Source organism: Dipodomys merriami, unplaced genomic scaffold (assembly GCF_024711535.1).
Source record: "Dipodomys merriami isolate MVZ:Mamm:240054 unplaced genomic scaffold, mDipMer1.0.p SCAF_435, whole genome shotgun sequence".
NCBI classification, from domain to species: Eukaryota; Metazoa; Chordata; class Mammalia; order Rodentia; family Heteromyidae; genus Dipodomys; species Dipodomys merriami.
The window spans coordinates 228,330-248,593 of record NW_027205993.1 but is presented as its reverse complement, the minus strand read 5'-3'; the positions used below and the strand labels follow the sequence as shown (position 1 = coordinate 248,593).

Sequence of the window (20,264 nt, the reverse complement as noted above, 5' to 3'; positions counted from 1 at the left end):
ATTAGAGGCCCACGGCCTTTCCTGCCTAGGCTGGTTTTGAGCTGTGATCCTCAGATCTCAGCCTCCTTAGTAGCTAGGATTACAGGCATGAGCCACTGGCCCAGCTAAGGCACTAATTTTTACACCGTCCCTGGGTGAGTCCTGAAGTCAGCCCGTGACTAGTTTCTGGCATTTGGAAACATTGACTTGGATGATTTTCAGGGATGAATTTATAACAGAATCCTTAACATGACAATTGTGGGAACTGGAGGCGTAGCTCAAGTGGTAAAGCGCCAGCTGTTAGTGAAAAAACTGAGCAAACCTTGAGTTCAGATCCCAGTACCTGCCCCCCCAATCCATAGTTACATAAAATGACTATTGTGTGCTCTGCCTAGTGTTTTGTAATAGGAAGGCAACTGATTTCTGTACCTTAATTTTGTATCCTCATCTTACTTGATTCTAAGCTTCTGATTATGTCAGTGATGTTTTTTTCTTTTCATTATTATGCCTCTCACTGACTAACTCATGTCTAACTACATTGCTAATATCTCCGACGAACTTGAGTAGTAGTGGAGATAGTTGCATGCTGTCTGTATATCCCCCGTTTTGCTTTTTTATTTATCCATTGATGTATCAGTTTTGTTGCCTTTTCATTTTGTCATGGTGAATATGTTGATATATAAATACTGCTTTTTGTTCTGTGTGTGTGTGTGTGTGTGTGTGTGTATGTATGTATGTGTGTGAGAGCAAGGTGGGGGGGTATGTATGTAAGTACCAGCAGTAGGACTTGAACTCCGGGCTTGGGTGCTGCCTTTTAGCTTTTCACTCAAGGCATCAAGGCAGCACTCTACCACTTGAGCCACAGCTCCACTTCAGGCTTTTGTTGGTTAATTGAAGATAAGAATCTCATGAACTTTTCTGTTTGAGCTGGCTTTGAATGGATATTCTCAGCTATCCTGAGAAGTACCTTCCTAGCTGCTTTCAGTTCTTTTGTGCACATATATATTGGATATATTTGTATATATACATATATATATTCTATTTTTACGTTTTTCGACAGCTGCCATATGTTTCTATATTGGTTCAACACTTTACAGTTTCACCAGTAATAGAACAATTTTCCAATTTCTCCACATTCGTGCCAACATGTGTTATTTTCTGTTACTATTTATTTATTTATTATATTTTTGTTGGTTGTGGGCATTGAACTCAGGGCCTAAGCACTGTCCCTTAGCCCTTTAGCTCAAGGCTAGCACTCTACCAGCTCCACTCCCCATTTTCTGGTGGTTAATTGGAGATAAGAGTCTCATGGACTTTGCTTTCCTAGGCTGGCTTTGAACCATGATTCTCAGATCTCAGCCTCCTGAGTAGCTAGGATTACAGGTGTGAGCCATCAGTGCCTGGCTTAGTTTTTTAAAATGGTGGTCATATTCATGTGTATGAGGTGTTATCTGATTGTAGTTTGCTTTGCTGTTTTTTTTTGTTATTGTTTTTTGGTCAGTCATGGGGCTCGAACTCAGGGCCTGGGTGCTGTTCCTGAGCTCTTTTATGTTCTAGGCCAGAACTCTACAACTTGAGCCACAGTGCCACTTCTGGTTTTCTAGTGTTTAATTGGAGATAAGAGTCTCACAAACTTTCCTGCCTGGGCTAGCTCAGAACCATGATCCTCAGATCTCAGCCTCCTGAGCAGTTAGGATTATATGCATGAGCCATTGGCATCCTGATCCTTTTTCTTTTTCTTTCTTTCTTTTTTTTTTTTTTTTTTTTTGGTTGATCGTGGGGCTTGAACTCTGGGCCTGGGTGCTGTCCCTCAGCTCTTCAACTCAAGGCCAGTACTCTACTGCTTGAGCCACAGTGCCACTTCTGGTTTTCCAGTGGTTTATTGGAGTTAAGAGTCTCACGGACTTTCCTGCCTGGTGATCCTCAGATCCAACCTCCTGAGTAGCTAGGATTACAGGCATGAACCACCGGCGCCCGGCTTAATACAATTTTTAATAATTAGTGATCTGGAGTTTTTTTTTGTTGGTCATGGGGCTTGAACTCTGGGCTTGGGCACTGTCCCTCAGGTCTTCAGCTCAAGACTAGTGCTCTACCACTTGAGTCATGGCACCACTTCCTCTACCTTTTTGGATATAGTATATACTTCATAGAATTTCAGGTAAGTTGCATATATTCCTGGATGTATCCAGAGATCCCAGATTAATGTTCTATTCTTCCAAATTTTGCAGGAGACATCAATGAAAAAAAAGATGCTTTGGCGGAACATCAGAACTATAGTAAGTGACTCTGAGAACAGAAATCTTTTTATTTCTATTCCAACACTTTTTTTTTTGTCTGTCGTGGGGCTTGAACTCTGGACCTGGGCACTGTCCCTCAGTTCTGCAGCTCAGGCTAGCGCTCTACCACTTGAGTCACAGCGCCACTTCCGGCTTTTTCGCTTATGTGGTGCTGAGGAATTGAACCCAAGGCCTCATGCATGCAAGGCAAGCACTCTACTACTTAGCCACCTTCCCAGCTCCTGGAGTATTTTTTTAGCTGTATTTCCCCCCCTGTTTTAATGGAAGGCCCATTTTATTTTATTTATTGTGAAAATACTGTACAGAGGGGTTACAATTAAATGGGCAAGATAATGAGTACATTTCTTATCAAGCATTGTAGCCTCCTAACTATTTTTTGTACTTATTGTACATTTCTGTATTTCCTTTTGAAAAAAAAAAGTCTCTTCAAGTCTTTTGATCATTATTGTATTTTTATTTTTATTTTTTTTGTCGGTCGTGGGGCCAGAACTCTGGGCCTGGTCGCTGTCCCTCAGCTCTTCAGCTCAAGGCTAGCACTCTACCACTTGAGCCACAGCACCACTTCTGGCTTTTTCTGCTTATGTGGTGCTGAGGAATCGAACCCAGGGCCTCATGCATGCAAGGCAAGCGCTCTACCACTGAGCCACCTTCACAGCTCCTGTATTGATTTTTGTTGTTATTGAGTTTTAGAAATCTATTATTTTCCATGTCAAAAATTGGATTTGGAAACATTTTCTCCCTCTATTTTTTAATCTGTTGATGTCGTTTTTCATTCACAAAAAAGTTTCAATTTTTCTTTATAAAAAAAAACAAATTGCATCTCACAGTTTAAGCTTGCCTTGAACTCTTTTTATTATATATATACATACATACATATATATATACAGTATATATGTATATATTTTATTTTATTTATTTTTTGGGTCCAGTCATGGGGCCTGAACTCTGGGCCTGGGTGCTGTCCCTCAGCTCTTCAGCTCAAGGCTAGTGCTCTACCACTTGAGCCACAGCACCACTTCCGGCTTTTTTCTTTTTGCTTATGTGGTGCTGAGGAATTGAACCCAGGGCCTCAGGCATGCAAGGCAAGCGCTCTACCACTGAGCCACCTTCCCAGCCCCTGTCCCTGAGTTTTTGTGCTCAAGGCTACCACTCTCCCAAGTGAGCCGTAGCCCCAATTCCAATAAGACTCTCATGGACTTTCCTGCCCAGGCTAGCTTTGAACTATGATCCTCAGATCTCAGCCTCTTGAGTAGCTAGCCAGGCAGGAACCACTGACGCTGGGTTATGGCCTTGAACTCTTGACCCTCCTTTGCCTCTGCTTCCTGGAATTACAGACTTGAATCTACACCCCAAGAAAAAGTTTACAAAAATTTACATTTTTATTAAGTTTAGTGTGCCTATTTTTTATTTTACTGTCTGTGCGTTTGCTATCATATCTAAGAAATCATTGCCAAATGGAATGTCACCAAGTCTTTGCCCTGTTTTTTTTCTAACAGTTTTATAGTTTTAGGTCTTATATATAGGTTCTTGGTATGTATGTATATATGTATTTATTATAGTACTTTGGATCATACCCAGGGCCTCCTACATGCTGGGTGAGCACTCTACCACTTAGCTTTGATGGCTTCTGAAATCATAGCTGTATATAGTGTTAGATCAAGGTCTACCTTCAATTCATTTGCATGTTGCTATCCCATTTCCTAGAATCCTTTGTTGTTCCATTTGGACTTATGGTAGTCTAAATGGTTCCTGCAGGTGTCAGGTGTTGTGTGCCCAGGAGTGTTTATATAGTACCAGCATACCTCATCCCCTAAAGAATGTCCCTTAGACCCTGCATAATACAATCTCATTGCTAATTGTATAAGTCTAATTAATAATATAGTTGGAGTGACAGTGCTTGCTATTTAGTTTGAATTTTTGTTTCGTAAAACTATCTATTTGATTACTTTTGAATAAATTTACTTCCCAACTTCTATTATGCCTCCAGGGAAAACCAAGACAAAACTTTCTTTTAACTCTAGTACTTATTTACAATCTCCCTCATTTTTTCCCCCCAGTGGTTTGAACTAAGGGTTTGTGCATGCTATACTTAGCTACATCCTACCTCTTCCTTTTATAAAAATGAACAGAATTTTCTAATTAAAGCCTTTTTTTCTCATTTCCTGAGCTGTCTGCTTCCCCTTTCATATTTACTAGTATCATTGTAGTCTACACATTGAAATGTCCAGGGGGCAAATCATAACACAATCTGATACAGTCACAGTTTGGTTCCCAGGGATGGGTAGTGACATAAAAAGGTTTTAATAAAACATTAGAAGTGAGTAAGTATGTGAATGAATGGTATGCTTCTCTATAACAGTGATGATCACTATTATGGTAATAACACTGACATACAGAGCACTTATTGTTTTCCAGATGTTGGAGTTTTCAACTACATTATCTCATTTAATTCACACAGAAGTCCTATGTAGTTTTTCTTCTGTGTCTCTATTTTCTATGTGGAAACAGGTTAAGAAACCTGATGCAGCTCAGATGGCTAATAGGAGTCAGTGCTCATCTTTAAATGCAGGATGCCTTGAGAGACACCACTTACATCAATGTTAAGGACATCCGGAGGAACTTGAAGGCAGACAGTTTTGCAGACATCACACACAGCAATAATCCTCAGATGCACCCCCTTAGATTTTCTAAGTAACCCAGTAACTTGGGGTCCCCAGGGTGGGACAATTTGGCTTCAGCTGTTCTAAGTTCTGCTGAGTGGATTCCACCTGGGTCAATGAAACTTTCCACTGGAGCTGGGTATCAGTGGCTCATGACTATAATTAGACCTCAGGAGGATGAGATCTGAGGATTGAGGGTGAGAGCCAGTCTGGGCAGACAAATCTGACGGATGTGTTTGTAAATAACCATCCAAAAACCCTCCCGAAGTGGAGGTGTGGCTCAAGTGATAGAGGGCCAGCCACGAAGGGAGACAGGAAGCCAAGTGGGAACTCAAGGCCCTGAGTTCAGGCCCCTGAACCAGCAAAATAACATTACCACTGGAGCAATGGAAGGTAGTGTTTCCCTGTAAGTGTTCACACTGTATGAAAGAATTTTCAAATGCAGAACCTACTGATAGCCCTTTTTGTACCCTATTGGGTTCATCTGCCCTAGAACAAGCATACAACCACCTCCTAGACCTTGTGCCAGGTCCCAACCTGTCATGTTGATAGATTTTTCTAGAATGTTTGCTTAGTATCAAAGATGACATCTCTAAAGCTATCCTTTAACAATGAGCTTGCTTTATTTATTTATTTATTTATTTATATTGTGAAAATACTGTACAGAGGAGTTACAATTACATGGGCAAGATAATGAGTGCATTTCTTATCGAGCATTGTAGCCTCCTCCTTTGTTTCCCCTTCCCATCCCTTCCCATCCTCCCCCCCCAAACCTCCCCGCCCCCTTTTCCCCCCCTCCCCTGCACCAAAGTTGTAAAGTTCGTTTTCAACATAACGACTTGTACATCTCATTGTTGCAATGGGTCCACCTGTATCCCTATTTAAACGATTTGTTTTTCCCCTTCCCCTCCACAAATTATACCTACATCAAATGCATTGAAAGCAGGGGTTATACTGTGGGGAAGGGACATACAAAGCAACAAAGAAATAATCTTATAAATGTGGAAATAATTTTATAAATGTGTTAGAAACAATCGCATGAAAGAAAAAAACGATTTGAATACATGTCTTAGGGTTCATTTCATGAGCTTTATTTTTTTAAATAAGCTTTTTATTGTGAAAATACTGTACAGAGGGGTTACAATTACATGAGCAAGATAATGAGTACATTTCTTATCAAGCATTGTTGCCTCCTCCTTTGTTTTTCCCCTACCATCCCACAACTACTGCACCCCCCCACCTCTGCCCCCAGCAACGAGCTTTATACAGTTTTCTCCTTAACTTAATTCAGTGCAGGATCATTTTGTAAGTATAAACGGTGCTTGCTACCTTCTATTTCCCCAGATATCAAGGTCTCAGCTGTGTAGCAGTCAATCTAAACTTCATTTAAGGTCAATTTTTTGCTTTTTTTTTTTTTTGTGGGTTATGGGACTTGAACTCTGGGCCTGAGCTTTGTCCTTCAGCTCTTCAGCTCAAGGCTAGCACTCTACCACCTGAGCTACTGTGTTTCTTCTGGTTTTCTGGTGGTTTTGGGGAGATGAGTTTCATGGCCTTTCCTGCCTGGGCTGGCTTTGAACCAAGATCCTCAGATCTCAGCCTCCTGAGTAGCTAGGATTTACAGGCATGAGCCACCGGCGCCCGGCTGCTTTTTTTTTTTTTTTTAAAGAAAGGATAGTTGGGAGGGAAAAACTGGGAGAAAATAGGGAAGGGGTGACATTGTCCAAGAAGAAATGTACTCTTTACCTGACTTAAATAACTGTAAGCCGCTTTATAATAACAATAAAATATATTTTTAAAGAGAAAGAATAGTACTATAAGTTGGCCATGACATTCGTATGGACAATAACTAATGTTCAAAAATGGAAAACATGTATTGGGAAACTTCCTTTGGGATTAAAATATTAGAATAATGTGAACTTAATGTGTAGATTAAAAAAGAGTCACATATCTGATTTTGTAGGCTCAGTCTAATATTTTTGAAATCATCTAGTTATATATTTATCTATAGACATCTTGTAGAATGTAAATCGCTCAGAAATATTGTGACTTCTGTTATATCTACAACTCTTTCAGAGAGCTTGAAGTAGCAAGTTAAGTCCTGTCGTTCATGTAGACAGAAGTGAATGTTTCATTGTTCAAGTATGTTCTATAGATTTCAATTCCTGTAGCGGTTTTAAAATATGACCTAAAATTCTTTGTTGCCTCTCCTTTGACAAGATGGGTATGGGCTGGACTTGGCAACTTGTTTTAATGAGCGGTGGTAAACTAATCTGTAAAGGGATGGTGGGCTACTCATAGATTAGATCATAAATGACATTGCTGTCTCATGGATTGCTCACTCTGGTGAAAGTCAGCTTCATGTTGAGAGAACACTCCAGCAATCAAAAAGAACATGGGCCCTTGTGCAGAATCATGCCCTCCTGCCTGTAGCCAGCAAGCAAGTCAACTGTCCTATTAGTGAGCCATTTTGGAAGCTGATTTCTCGCAGCTGGTTGATCTCCAGCTTTGGCCCATAAGAATGTTTACTTGGGTGGTTCTGCTTCAAACTCTCTTATGAGTTGCATCAAGAGTCTTCAGGATTTATTCTCTTACTTTTAAGATCTCACTGCATATTTCTCCTACTTGGTCATAGGCACTGTGCTGGAAGCTAAAAGGGAAATGATCATTTTTGTCCTCTTGACAGCTCATAGTTAAATAAAATCAATCTAATCATAAGTAATTATTAAATATTAATATGCCAAACAGAATTAGTATTTAGAAAATACTTAGGTTGTATCCACATGGAGCATTGGGAAAACAAAAGAGAGACAGGTCTCCTTGATTTTATTTATTTATTTAGAGTTGGAAATTAAATCCAGGACCTCATATCTACTACTGACCTACACCTCCAGCCCAAGATTTGTATGTGTGTGTCTGTATGTGTGTGTGTGTGTGTGTGTGTGTGTATGTGTGTGTGTGTGTGTGTGTGTGTGTGTTTGTGTGCGTGTGTGTGTGCCTGTACAGGGACTCACACTCAAGACCGTGCATTTTTACTTGGCTTTATTTTTTTTGCTGGTCCTGGGGCTTGAATTTAGGGATTAGGTGCTGTCCCTGAGCTTCTTTTTGTTTAACGCTAGTGCTCTACCTCTTGAGCCACATTGCCAATCCTGGCTTCTTCTGAGAAGTTTATTAGAGATAAGAGTCTTATGGACTTTTCTGTCCAAGATGGCTTTGAACCATGATCCTCAGATCTCAGCTTCCTGAGTAGCTAAGATTACAAGCATGAGTCACAGGTGCCCGGCTAATTGGTGGCAGATTTTCTATCTCCATAAGTCCTGTTATTTAAAATATGGTGTGTGTGTGTGTGTGTGTGTGTGTGTGTGTGTGTGTGTGTGTGTGTGTGTATAAGATTGGGATGATTGGCACATGGAAGTTGTTTTTTTTTTTTTTTTTTTTGGTCAGTCGTGGGGCTTGAACTCTGGACTTGGGTGCTATTCCTGCACTCTTCAGCTCAAGGTGAGCGCTCTACCACTTGAGCTGCAGTGGCACTTCCAGTTTTCTAGTGGTTTATTGGAGATAAGAGTCTCACGGACTTTCCTGCCCAGGCTGGCTTTCAACCGAGATCCTCAGATCTCAGCCTCCTGAGTAGCTAGGATTATAGGCGTGAGCCACTGGCGCCTGGCTGGATGTTCATTAGACCAATCTTTTTACTTTTACATATGTTCAATTTTGTATTTATAATTTTTGACAGTCTAGGGCTTAAACTCAGGATCTCAGGGTCTTATGGTCTCATTCTCTTAGCTTTTTCGATCATGACTCCTACTTAAGCCATACTTCTGCTTCTGGGTTTTTTGTTTTTGTTTTGCTGGTTTATTGTAGATTAAAAGTCTGAAGGAAGTGGTGTGGTAACTCAATTGGTAGAGTGCTAGCCTTGAGCACAAAGAGGCTCATGAACAATGCCCAGGCCATGAGTTAAAGCCCACAGCTGACCAAAGAAAATAAAAAACAAAAACAAAAAACCCTGCATTTCACAGGCTGGAAATGTGGCTTAGTGTTAGAGTGCTTGCCTAGCATGCATGAAGCCCTGGGTTTGATTCCTCAGTACCACAGAAACAGAAAGGCAAGTGCTAGCCTCGAGCACAAGAAGCCCAGGCCCTGAGTTCAAGCCCCAGGGCTGGAAAAAAAAAATGATCCCCAAACCCTCAGCTGTTCATGTTAACTCTAGAAGAAAAAATTTATAAAAATGAAATTAATCACAGGCCAATGGTTGGTTGTAGATGAGCATGGATGTGTTAGCTTTCTGTCACTATAATGAAGCATCTGAGTTAATCAACATGAAGAGAAATGACTGATTTTGGGGCCACAGTTTTGGAGGTTCTAGTTCATGATTGATTGGCCCTGTTGTTTTGAGCCTGTGGTGCATCATGGTGAGAATTTTGCTCACCTCATGTCTGAGAAGCAAAAGAAAGAAGAGGGGGTTGGTGTTTCACAGTCCTCTTCAAGGGCACGCCCCCAATGATCTAAAGACCTCCCATTAGCCCTTGCTTCTTAAAGCTTTCAACACTCTTTTATCGAACCACTGTGGAGGCCAGGCCTTTAACACAGGAACCTTTGGGAATTTTAGGATACAAACAATGGCAACATATCTTTTTGCTTTTTGTAGATTACATTTCAGAAGAAATAAGGGATAAGGAATTCTCTCTCTTCAACAGACATGCAGAAGATGAATTAACTACTCAAGCTGAAGAAATAATTCAAGAAACAGTTAGTCCAGGTAATAATACCTATAGCATGAACTAATAATCTAGTACAGATGATTGCAGACTATCTTGTACCTTTCATAGTATTTTACCCCAGGAGACATCAGCAAATCTTCAGTTTACATACAAAAACATATTGGCTGCAGTTAAAACGATTAAGTCAGGTGTATGTGGCTCACTCCTTCCTGTAATCCTAGCTACTCGAAGACTGAGATTTGAGAATAGTGGTTTGAAGTCAGAACAGCAGGAAACCTGCTTGACTTTCTTCTGGTCATTCATGGGGCTTGAACTCAGGGCCTGGGTGCTGTCCCTGAGCTCTTTTGCTCAAGGCTAGCACTCTACCACTTTGAGCCATAACTCAAGGTTATTGAGTGGTTTTTGAGTGATTAGTTGGAGATAAGAGTCTCATGGAGACTTTTTCGAACCACAATGCTTAGATCTCAGTCTCCTGAGTAGGTAGGGTTACAGGAATGAGCCAGTGGTACCCAGCTTGTTTGACTCTTATTTCCAATTAACCAGCAAAAAGACAGAAATGGAGCTGTGGCTCAATAATAGAGCATCAGCCTTGAGAAGAAAAGCTAAGGAGCAGTGTCTAGGCTCTGAGTTCAAGCCCCAGTGCTGGCGCACATGTACACACCAAATATGAATTAAATAAACTCTAAGGTTTGACCATTTTTAAAAAAAGATGCTACTTTATATTGTTTCCACACAGACAAGGCTGTTTTCAATACCTAGAGATGGGTTTTACTAATCTCTTAGACATCTTTCAACTCAATCAGGTTGATAAAATTAACCTGTACATATACTCCAGCAAGGAATGAAGCTGGTAGGGCAGAGAGGAGGGGCACCAGAGAAGAGTTGTTTTTGTTTTATTTATTGTTTGAGGGTGCTGGGGATAGAACTCAGATCTTTGTGCATGATCTCACCTCTACAAATTGTGATTTATTAAATTTCCTTCTCTTTCTCCTTTTTTTTTTTTTTTGCCAGTCCTGGGGCTTGAACTCAGGGCCTGAGCACTATTCCTGAGCCACTCTATGCTCAAGGCACTCTACCACTAAGCCACATTCCCAGCCTCCTCCCCTTTTATGTTTTTTTTTTTTTTTTTTGGTCGGTCATGTGGCCTGAACTCTGGGCCTGGGCGCTGTCCCTCAGCTCTTCAGCTCAAGGCTAGCACTCTACCACTTGAGCCACAGCACCACTTCTGGCTTTTTCTGCTTATGTGGTGCTGAGGAATCAAACCCAGGGCCTCATGCATGCAAGGCAAGCACTCTACCACTGAGCCACCTTTCCAGCCCCGGCCCCCCTTTATGTTTTTGTTGGTCGTGGGGCTTGATCTCTGAGCCTGGGTGCTATCCCTTAGCTCTTCAGCTCAAGGCTAGCACTCTACCACTTAAGCCACAGCGCCACTTCCAGTTTTCTGGTAGTTTATTGGAGATAAGAGTCTCACAGACTTTCCTGCCCAGGCTGGCTTTGAACCGTGATCCTCAGATCTCAGCCTCCTGAGTAGCTAGGATTATAGGCATGAGCCACCAGTGCCCGGCTCCTCCCTTCCTCCCCCCCCCCCCCCACTTTTTTTTGTATTGGTATTGGAGCTTGAACTCAGGTCTTGGATGCTATCCCTTTGTTCTCTGTGGTAGAGTGCCAGTACTACTTCCAGCTTTTTGATGGTTAATTGAAGACAAGAGTCTCACGGATTGTCCAGGCTGCTGCAAACTGTGATTCTCAGATTTCAGCTTCCTGAGTAGTTAGAATTACAGGGGCAAGCCACCAGCACTTGGTCTGAGCCTTCTTTTTGGCTGCTTTGTTGTTGGCCAGCCCAAACTTTCGGCATCTCACTTTACCTCTGGACAGCATACATATGGGTCTATCGCCCTAAGCAATGCCAGTCCTTCTTGCAGTTAGCAGTTAATAGGCTAGCTAGCCACCAGGTTGTCTTTGCATTTGCTCCTGGTCATGGGTGACTGGGCAGGGATGTACATGGGGTCAGCCCTTAGTCTACTCCGCCCTGTGCCTTCTTATTTAGATATCCAATATAGGAGTCAGCCGTGTGGGCAACTGATGCGCTTCCTACAGAGGAATATCGTTACAGCCGCCATTGCAGTGGCCTGCATCCTAGCCATCATCGTGCTGTTGCTGCTCATGCTCTCTGCATACCTCAGAAGGAAACGCCCATTGTGAGTGGCTCTCTATACCCACTTCTCTTCCAAGAACACATGGGTATTTGGATCAAAGCTGCCCCCAGTGTTTCCTGTGGAGTCCAGATCTAGGAGGAGAGCAGGAATCACCACCTCCTTTTGTGCTTTGTCACCTGACATGCTCTTACCTGCCAGGGCAATTGATTTGGGGCATTGCCTGGTGATTCTGATGCGCACCCAGGTTGGGGGATATCTGGCTTGGGCTAAGGTGTTTTCCTTAGGCCATTAATGGTTTGATTACACACTCCCCATATTGAGCGTTACTCAGGAGGAGGTGATAGAACCTCTGGCTGGAAAATTGGAATATGGGTATAGAAAAGAAAGGCTGAGTGCAGCAATAGGAGAGTGAGGAAAGATGAAAGGAGGGCTGAAATTCAGTTGTTCACCCTGGGGTCAATTGTGCTAATTGTTACAATATAGAAGGGAGGTGGCTCAACAGCCACTTCCTGGAACTTCCCAGGGACTGTAAAATCCCCTTGATCTTATGCTTGGCATAGTAGGGCTTTAAGAGACAAGACTGCAATTGTGGCCACTTTGCTTCCCATGTCAAATATTCTGATTATCCTCCTGGACAACTAGGCTCCAGTGCTGAGACAAGAACCTTTAGCAGGCACTGGGAAACAGATAGTTTATAACATTAGGTTTAATTGCTTTCAAAATTATGAGACTCGTTTTGCATCCCCAGATGGAAGAACGGTCTTTCAGGCCTCTCAGGTTCTGCCCAACTCTGTGTTGGGCAGGGAAAAGGGGACAGAGGTATGTGAGGAGGGATGGTGTCCATTTCCCACTTATATGTCTCCTTCTGGTTCTGAAGCTACAATATTTACATTTCTCCATAGGAATGCATTGCTGAGCTAGGCTCAAGTGGCTCATGCCTGCAATCCTAGCTACTCAGGAGACTGACATCTGAGGATTGCAGTTCAAAGCCAGCCCAGGCAGAAAAGTCAATGAGACTCTTATCTCCAATTAACCACCAAAAAGCCAGAAGTGGAGCTATAGATCAAGTGGAAGAGTAGCAGCTTTGAGCAATAAAGCTCAGGAACAGTGCCCCAGTTCTGAGTTTAAGCCCCAGGACTGGTAAAAAAAAAAAATGGCATTGCTCTGGACACCAGCCGTTTATGCCTAAAACCCTAATGACTCACGAGGCTGAGGTTTGAGAATAGGCTTCAAAGTCATCTTGGGCAGGAAAATTTATGAGACTCATCTCTAATTGACCAGCAAAAAGAAACTGTGGCTCAAGTGGAAGAGTGTTAGCCTTGAGCAGAAAAAGCTAAGGGATAGCACCTAGGTGCTGAGTCCAAGACCTAGTATTAGCATAGACAGACAGACAGACAGACAGACAGACAGACAGACAGACAGACAGACAGACAGACAGACACACACACACACACACACTCACACGTGCATGCACACAGAAAAAAGAATGGTATTGCTTTTCCTAAATGCCAAGGCTCGTGCCACTGGTCACTCCTTCAGGCCCTACATCCAGGTTCTGATTCAAGAATGGAGACAAAGAGGGAGAGTAGCTTGGATATGATAGAAATTAGAGACAGAGGATTTAACTACTCTTGAAAATAAGCTTGGCCTGTTTCACAACTCTGCTGGGCCCATTGTTTTCCCTCACGCCTGTAATCCTAGCTACTCAGGAGGCTGAAATCTGAGGATCACAGTTCAAAGCCAGCCCAGGCAGGAAAGTCCGTGAGACTCTTATCTGCATGTCAACTCTTCCTGATGTAAGAGGACAGCTCTGATCCTTTGGAAATATCAGCTTCTATCACTGCCCAACACATATGTACTAGGAATTCCTGTATATAGAATGAACAGTGTCTTTTTTCTTGCTCTGTTTTAGGTGTCCTCCAGCAAACATGACATACAATATTTTTATAATGAATGGAAAGAGTTGGTGGCAAAAGTCTCAGGACAAGACTCTCAGAAAATTTAGGGGAAAAGTGAATAAGCTGAAGAACTGTTCCTGTGTCTAAGCCAGGTGAGGGATCAACCAGTCCTGGACTCACAGCTGAGATGGGAGCATATACTCAACCCAGACACTATGGAGAGGCCAATTCAATTTGTGGCTATGAAGTGTATGCTACAAAAACGTGTACCTTCTTTTCCCAATCTTGAATGGCCCAAGAAAGAACACTTTGCCAATGGATGCTTATGGTGGTATGGTATAGGGACCTTAGCACATTTACCCAAAGACAAACCTAACAAATAGGTTTATGCATTTAATAAAAGCACTGACTCATTTCTTAAGCCATTCACTGCACAGACATTGATTGAACAATTGATATACAGACTATCAAAATATGAGGGAACGGGGCTGGGAAGGTGGCTCAGTGGTAGAGTGCTTGCCTTGCATGCACGAGACCCTGGGTTCGATTCCTCAGCACCACATAAGCAAAAAAAGAAAAAAGAAAAAAGCCGGAAGTGGTGCTGTGGCTCAAGTGGTAGAGCGCTAGCCTTGAGCTGAAGAGCTGAGGGACAGCACCCAGGCCCAGAGTTCAGGCCCCACGACTGGACCCCCCCCCCCCACCCCAAAATATGAGGGAACTAATGATGAGTCAGACACGGTCTCTGCCCCATGGAAGACTACAGTATTGTGCTGGGATGTGATTCAAGTGGTAAGTGCTTGCCTAATGAGGACTGAAGTCCTGAGCTCAAACCCTAGTACCACCAAAAGAGAAAAAAATCACAATGTGGGGGGGGGGGGTGTGAGAACATGACCTTACCAAATATCTTCTGTCCTTTTGAAGTCAAAATATATGAAAAATTTAATCAGAAACTAGGAAGAATTTTGAGAGCTCACCAACAGAGGGTATTTTCTGCTTAAAGGATCAGGAGGGTTTTATTTATTTTTTATTTTTATTTTTGTCAGTACTAGAGTTTGAATACAGGACGTTGCCACCATCCCTGAGTTTACATTGGTTTTTTTGTTTCTTTTTCTGCTCATCTGGTGCTCTATAACTTGAACCACACCTCTACTTCTAGCTTTTTAGTGGTGAATTAGAGATAAGAGGCTCATGGACTTTCCTATCCAGTATGGCTTGGAATCATGATCCTCAGATCTCAGCCTCCTAAGTAGCTAGAATTATAGGTATGAGTCACCAGCACCCAGCTTTGGATCAGGAGAGTTTTAACAAGAAAAGTAACTGGGGTAATTGGAAATATAATGAAGGGGGCTTATTTATAAAGTTGTGAGCAGAGTCAGGGGAAACCAACAAAGAAAAGCACCCTGGAGCAAGCCAGAGTGAGAAGCTGTTACCTTTAAGGGTGAAGCAAAGACCAAGGAGGGCTAGGGATTAACTCAGTAGTAGAGCACCTGCTTAGAATTCATGAGCCCCTGGCTTCAATCTCCAATGCTGAGGAGAATAAATGGGAATCTCTAACATGCTATACACTTTGTGAGAGGAATGTAAGTGGATTGTAACAACCCAACATGAACAGACTAGGGGACTCCACACTCCAAACTCAGGGTCTTTCTGCCCTGCAGTCTCCTCCAAGCTTCCCAACAGGAAGTTAGAAGGTAAGGGCATAACTGGAATTCATCGGCAATTAGACAAGAGCAGGTTGGGAGGAGGGCAAACTGAAAATTCCTAACACAGTCATCACTTAGGTGTTATCTGTCCTTTTTAATGAATGAAAACTCCAAATTTCACGCCTCATCTCCCACAAGTGGCAAAAAGAAAGTCCCAGGAGCCACATGCCATTGAAGAGTGAGATCAGCACAACCTGAAACTTAAAGCACTCACCACTGCATGGCTTTTCATATAAGGAGCTGGGAGAGGGAAGTGAGCATGACAGCTGCTATGGTCCCTGATTTAGTGTTTCCTCTGCCTGCCCCGTGTTGCTCTGTCTTCCAGCACTTTGGCTACACAGGTTCATTTCCTGGGGGGAATGTTCCAGGCTTCCATGTCTTTTTTTGTAGGGGGAGGGGAGCAGTCACTGCAGTTTTCTGATGACAATGGATCCTTAGATATGATGCTCTTGTCCCCTCCTGAATCTCTGGTATATTGATGAGGTCTTTCTGAATCTTCATAGACAAACCCAGCTTCCCTGAGGGGAGCAAGATCATTCGCTCCAGGGGATGCTGTAACCTCTTCCTTGGTGTGATATTTCACTACGTCAACATTACCACACTGGAGCCCCACCTTTCAACATATGAACCTTTGTGGGGAGACACTCAAGTAATATCTAAATCAAAGCAGTAAGCTCAGTGGTATTGGTTACCAGGTATTGGATAGATAGGATAAGATAAGATCCTCTTATCTATTCCTGTGGCTTCAGTGTCCATAGCAAATCCAAGGTAAATATTTTTGTGGAACAAATATTCTCACATTTTACACACACTGAGAACTCTTATGTTTTCCTTCCCAGTCCTTCTTGATACCAGTCTTCCAATTCTGTTCTTTCCAAGTCCCTATCTGCTAGCCAGCCCAACAGTTACCATCCACAAATTAATGTAAAGCAGTGACACTCAATCTGGGGTAGTTGACAAATGTCCAGAGACATTCTTGGTTATCTCAATTTTGGTGGGGGAAAGATTTCTAGCTTTAGATGCTATTATACATCTTATGATGCATGGGACAAGACTCTGCCCCAGAAAGGAATTAGGAATTATCCAGCTCAATGAGTCAGTAGTCCTGAATCTGAGCCTTGGTGGAATGCCTGGACAGCTTCACTGTGATGCCCTTATCACCGTCACCCAAGGCTCCTTCTGATTGAGCCTGCTATATAACTTCTGTCCACTTCTGGCTGGGGTCTGCATGTTTTGTAGAATCACTTGTAACCTAGACCTGAATATTTTCCTCTTCTGCTAACTGACCAGAAGAACAATGTCAATTCAGTGAAACCATAGGAACAGGCACTAGGGATCTAAGCCACCTGCTGACATTGGATGGTTTGGCCTTTGGGACTCCTAAGCTTGTTCCAACATATAGTCATGTGCAGGGACCAGTCTGAGAAATGCATCATTCGCTGACTTCATTGTTGATGAACATTAAGGAGAGTACTTACACAAGTTGCATCTGACTTCACTAGTTGATGTAATCTTTGGAAACCACCATTGTATATTTCAGTCCATTGTGTCATGATGCTGTGTGCGTGTGACTGTGTATCACTTCTAGTTACTGTGAAATATAATTTAGTAGACCAGATAATAATCAGTTTGAGTTGTTTTGCAGTTTGGGCACCCTAGTCACTTGTCCTATGGTCTAGTGTTCAATATAAGCCAGGAGCTGCTTTGCAAATAGAGAAACGAAGCCTTCAGAACCCAGGCTCCAACTCTGGATCCATGCAGATGTTCTCTTAACAGGGTTTGCTGGAGGCTTCATATGGCTTCTCTCTCCTATCTGGCCAGCCACACTGAAGTGTGGAACATGTGGACAAAGTGTATGGCTAGAGGAGATGGAGAAATGGGAGCATTTCAGAGTGGCTGAGGCTCAAGGCAAGAAGCCTTTCTCTGATGCTTTGATCTTGAGGGCACGTAGGATTGGTCTAGGTCTAAGCCACTTGTCAGGAATAGGGAATCACTTGGGGGTGGGATGGCAGTGTGAGGCAGACCCAAGCTGGGCAGTGGGCCCTGATGGTTGCTGTCAGCACGTTTATAGTGCCATGGGAACAGCTGATGGAATTGTAGATGTGTGTGTGTGTGTGTGTGTGTGTGTGTGTGTGTGTGTGTGTGTGTCTGTGTGTATTGGTACTGGGCCTTGAACTCCACACCTGGGCACTCTTTCTTAGCTTTTTGCTCAAGACTAGCAATCTACCACTTGAGTCATGCCTCCACTTTCAGCTTTATGGTGGTTGGAGATAAGTCTCATGGACTCTCCTCCCCAGGCTGGCTTCTAAGCCTCTTGAGTTGTGAGGACTACAGGTGCAAGCCACTAGCATTTGGCACTGTGAATTTGTTATGCATATATGGGGCTTTGGAGTGTAGCAGGGAAACAGTGGTCAGGAGGCTCAGAAGTAGTCCAGCCAGGGCTTGGAGGACTCATGGATCATTTCAGTCCCTATGGAAAAGGAATGAAGACAAGATGACCCCAGAAACCTCTGTGCAGTTGTTTGCCAAGTTACCCAATCTACCAAGTCTAGCCTTTGTGTTCAAAACTTCATCATTCATGATCTTGGACTGTGCTTCTGTTATAGCCACATGTGGCCTGATGTGTCAGACAGAGGCCGGCCTTCCCAGCTCCCATTCAGAGGCTTGGAGAGGTAAGAATCCTAGCCTGGATTCTGATCTTGTTCTCAAGCATCCTCTGCCTTCTTATGGTATTTGTGCATATCTCCCATTGGCCCTAGAATGGTTCAGGCCACTTCCTGTCTCTCCCATGTTCCCTGCTTGGTAGTTTCTTGTGGGGAGTTCTGAATCCCAAAGCCCTCACCCTGGTGGCTGTGTCTTCCTCCCAACATGTATTCACACCAACCTAAACTCACCTCAGATGCTTAAAACACACAGAAAACCTGGCCATACCACCTCATCTTCCCCCAAGCACAAATAGGCAGAGATACACACACACACTGCTCCCCCAAGTGCCCAGATACTCATTCACACACACACAAAAGTGTATTTTGTTGTCACACACAGGAACACCTACTGTCACAATACTCACATCTGGACAGTCTGAGTCATCATGGCCCCCAGCCCAACCATGAGACAGTCACATAAGGTGAAATCCCAGCGTGTCACTACCCTATACCCCGTGGAAGGAGACTCAAAAGGGCTCTCCCTAAAGAGCCACTGTGGTTACAAAAAACCAGACTATGCTTTGCTAGAAGCCCTGGCTATCATGTCCAGTCTGCCCAGGCCAGCGGGGAGGGAGGAAGGGAGGAACCAGAGCCACTTGGGAATGGAGTGAGGGAGACTGAGAGGTGAAGGAATGAGGTAAGGGGAAAGGGTAGGGTAGGGGAGGAACCCCAGAGGGGAGAGAGATGACAGGAGAAAATACAAAGTTGGGGCCTGGGATATGTATGGGGCAGGGGAAGATGGGTGGGAAAGGTAAAGAAATAGGATGAGAGGAAAATGGAGGAGGAGGAAATTGGTGGGGTTGGTGAGGTGTTGGTGGTGCAGTTGGATTGGGGGTGAAGCATGTAGGGGTTAAGGGATGAGGTCAGAGTGATAGCCACTAGCCATGAGTGATTGGAACCTAAAATGGAGGGTGAGATTACAAAGAGAAATATAATTAAGGCTTGCTGACTCTCAGGTGGCCTCAGTCCTGGATACCAGACCAAGGGATCTGAATTTCTCACAGGGTTCTCAATAAGTACTCAAACCCCTAAGGTTATGCTGCTGTTCTCACCTTGGAGACAACTTGCTTTTAGGCTATTGAAAGTGTATCTGGAACAGGTGCTTAAACTATTTTGCTGCTACAAATTAAAGCTGGAGAAAAGCCTGGCCTCTCTGCCTTGATTGTGGGTTTGTCATTGTTCTGAGTCTTTCTCTCCACAGTCACTTTGCAATCTCCTTGAGTTCCAGGAAAGTCTGGACTGGTGGATAACATCTTTATGACACCTGACTAAAACTTCCCCTTAGGAACTGCAGAGCCTTTCAGGACGGATCACCTCCAATGGGATAATTACCCATAATAATCAGGCTGCACTTTGAAGCCACAGATCATCTCATAGAAACCAGATTGCTCCCCTCAGGTGATGACTGTCATGACAACTTTCCCAGAACCTAGAAAAAACAGAACTGAAATGATGACCAGCCAGGTCACACCTGTAACCAGGCCTCCTAAACAAAGCACATATGGAACATTCTATGTCCCCTGTGCCTAATTCTTCCTCTGCTTAAACCTAATGCTTCTGTCTGTATCCTGAACATGGCTGAAGATAAACTTAAGTGCCATCTCCCTGTGGCAATGTGCCACATCATCACCTTTCTCTCTGCCATATTTCTTTCCTAATAAGCTTTCTGATCACTTTCACTGTATTTGCATCTTGCCTGAATTATTCTCTGGCTGATAACTGATCAGATACAAGGATGGAGGTTGATTAACTGTAGAGTTTCCCCGCAACAGGAGAAGAATGGGAAGAATACAGTGTGGTTAATTGGAGTTATGAGTCTCACAGACTTTGCTTCCTGGTCTGGTTTCAAACCACAGTCCTCAGATCTCAGCCTCCTCAATAGGCAGAATTACAGGCGTGAGCCACCAGCAGCTGGGTTTGGAGTAAGCATTTATTGGAGGCCCCATGTGCCAGGCACAGTGCCCTAGTGGGCAAGTATGCCCTAACATGTTATAGTCCTCGAGCCATTGCTGGGGCTGCCCTTGGCATCCGTGTTCTGATCCCTTCCTTGTGATGTAAGCATAATCCTTCCATGTCACACACAAAGAAACAAGCTACAGAGGGAAGGGTGAATATTCTAAGAAAGCAAGGCCCCTCCTCCAGTCTCTGAGA

General features: G+C 43.3%; 1 protein-coding gene across 6 annotated transcripts in view; it reads left to right on the top strand.

Annotated features, from left to right (window-relative positions):
- Positions 1 to 14,106, top strand: part of LOC138807810 (uncharacterized protein C2orf92-like) — a 35,558-nt gene extending 21,452 nt beyond the window's left edge. For all 6 annotated transcript variants that reach the window (XM_069993577.1, XM_069993576.1, XM_069993580.1 and 3 more), the window contains 4 exons: positions 2,208 to 2,255; positions 9,579 to 9,689; positions 11,699 to 11,849; positions 13,720 to 14,106. In XM_069993577.1, coding sequence (XP_069849678.1) covers positions 2,208 to 2,255; positions 9,579 to 9,689; positions 11,699 to 11,849; positions 13,720 to 13,852 — 443 coding nt within the window. In that variant the 3' untranslated portion in view covers positions 13,853 to 14,106. The remainder of the gene's footprint in view (positions 1 to 2,207; positions 2,256 to 9,578; positions 9,690 to 11,698; positions 11,850 to 13,719) is intronic.
- The last annotated feature ends 6,158 nt before the right edge of the window (positions 14,107 to 20,264 follow it).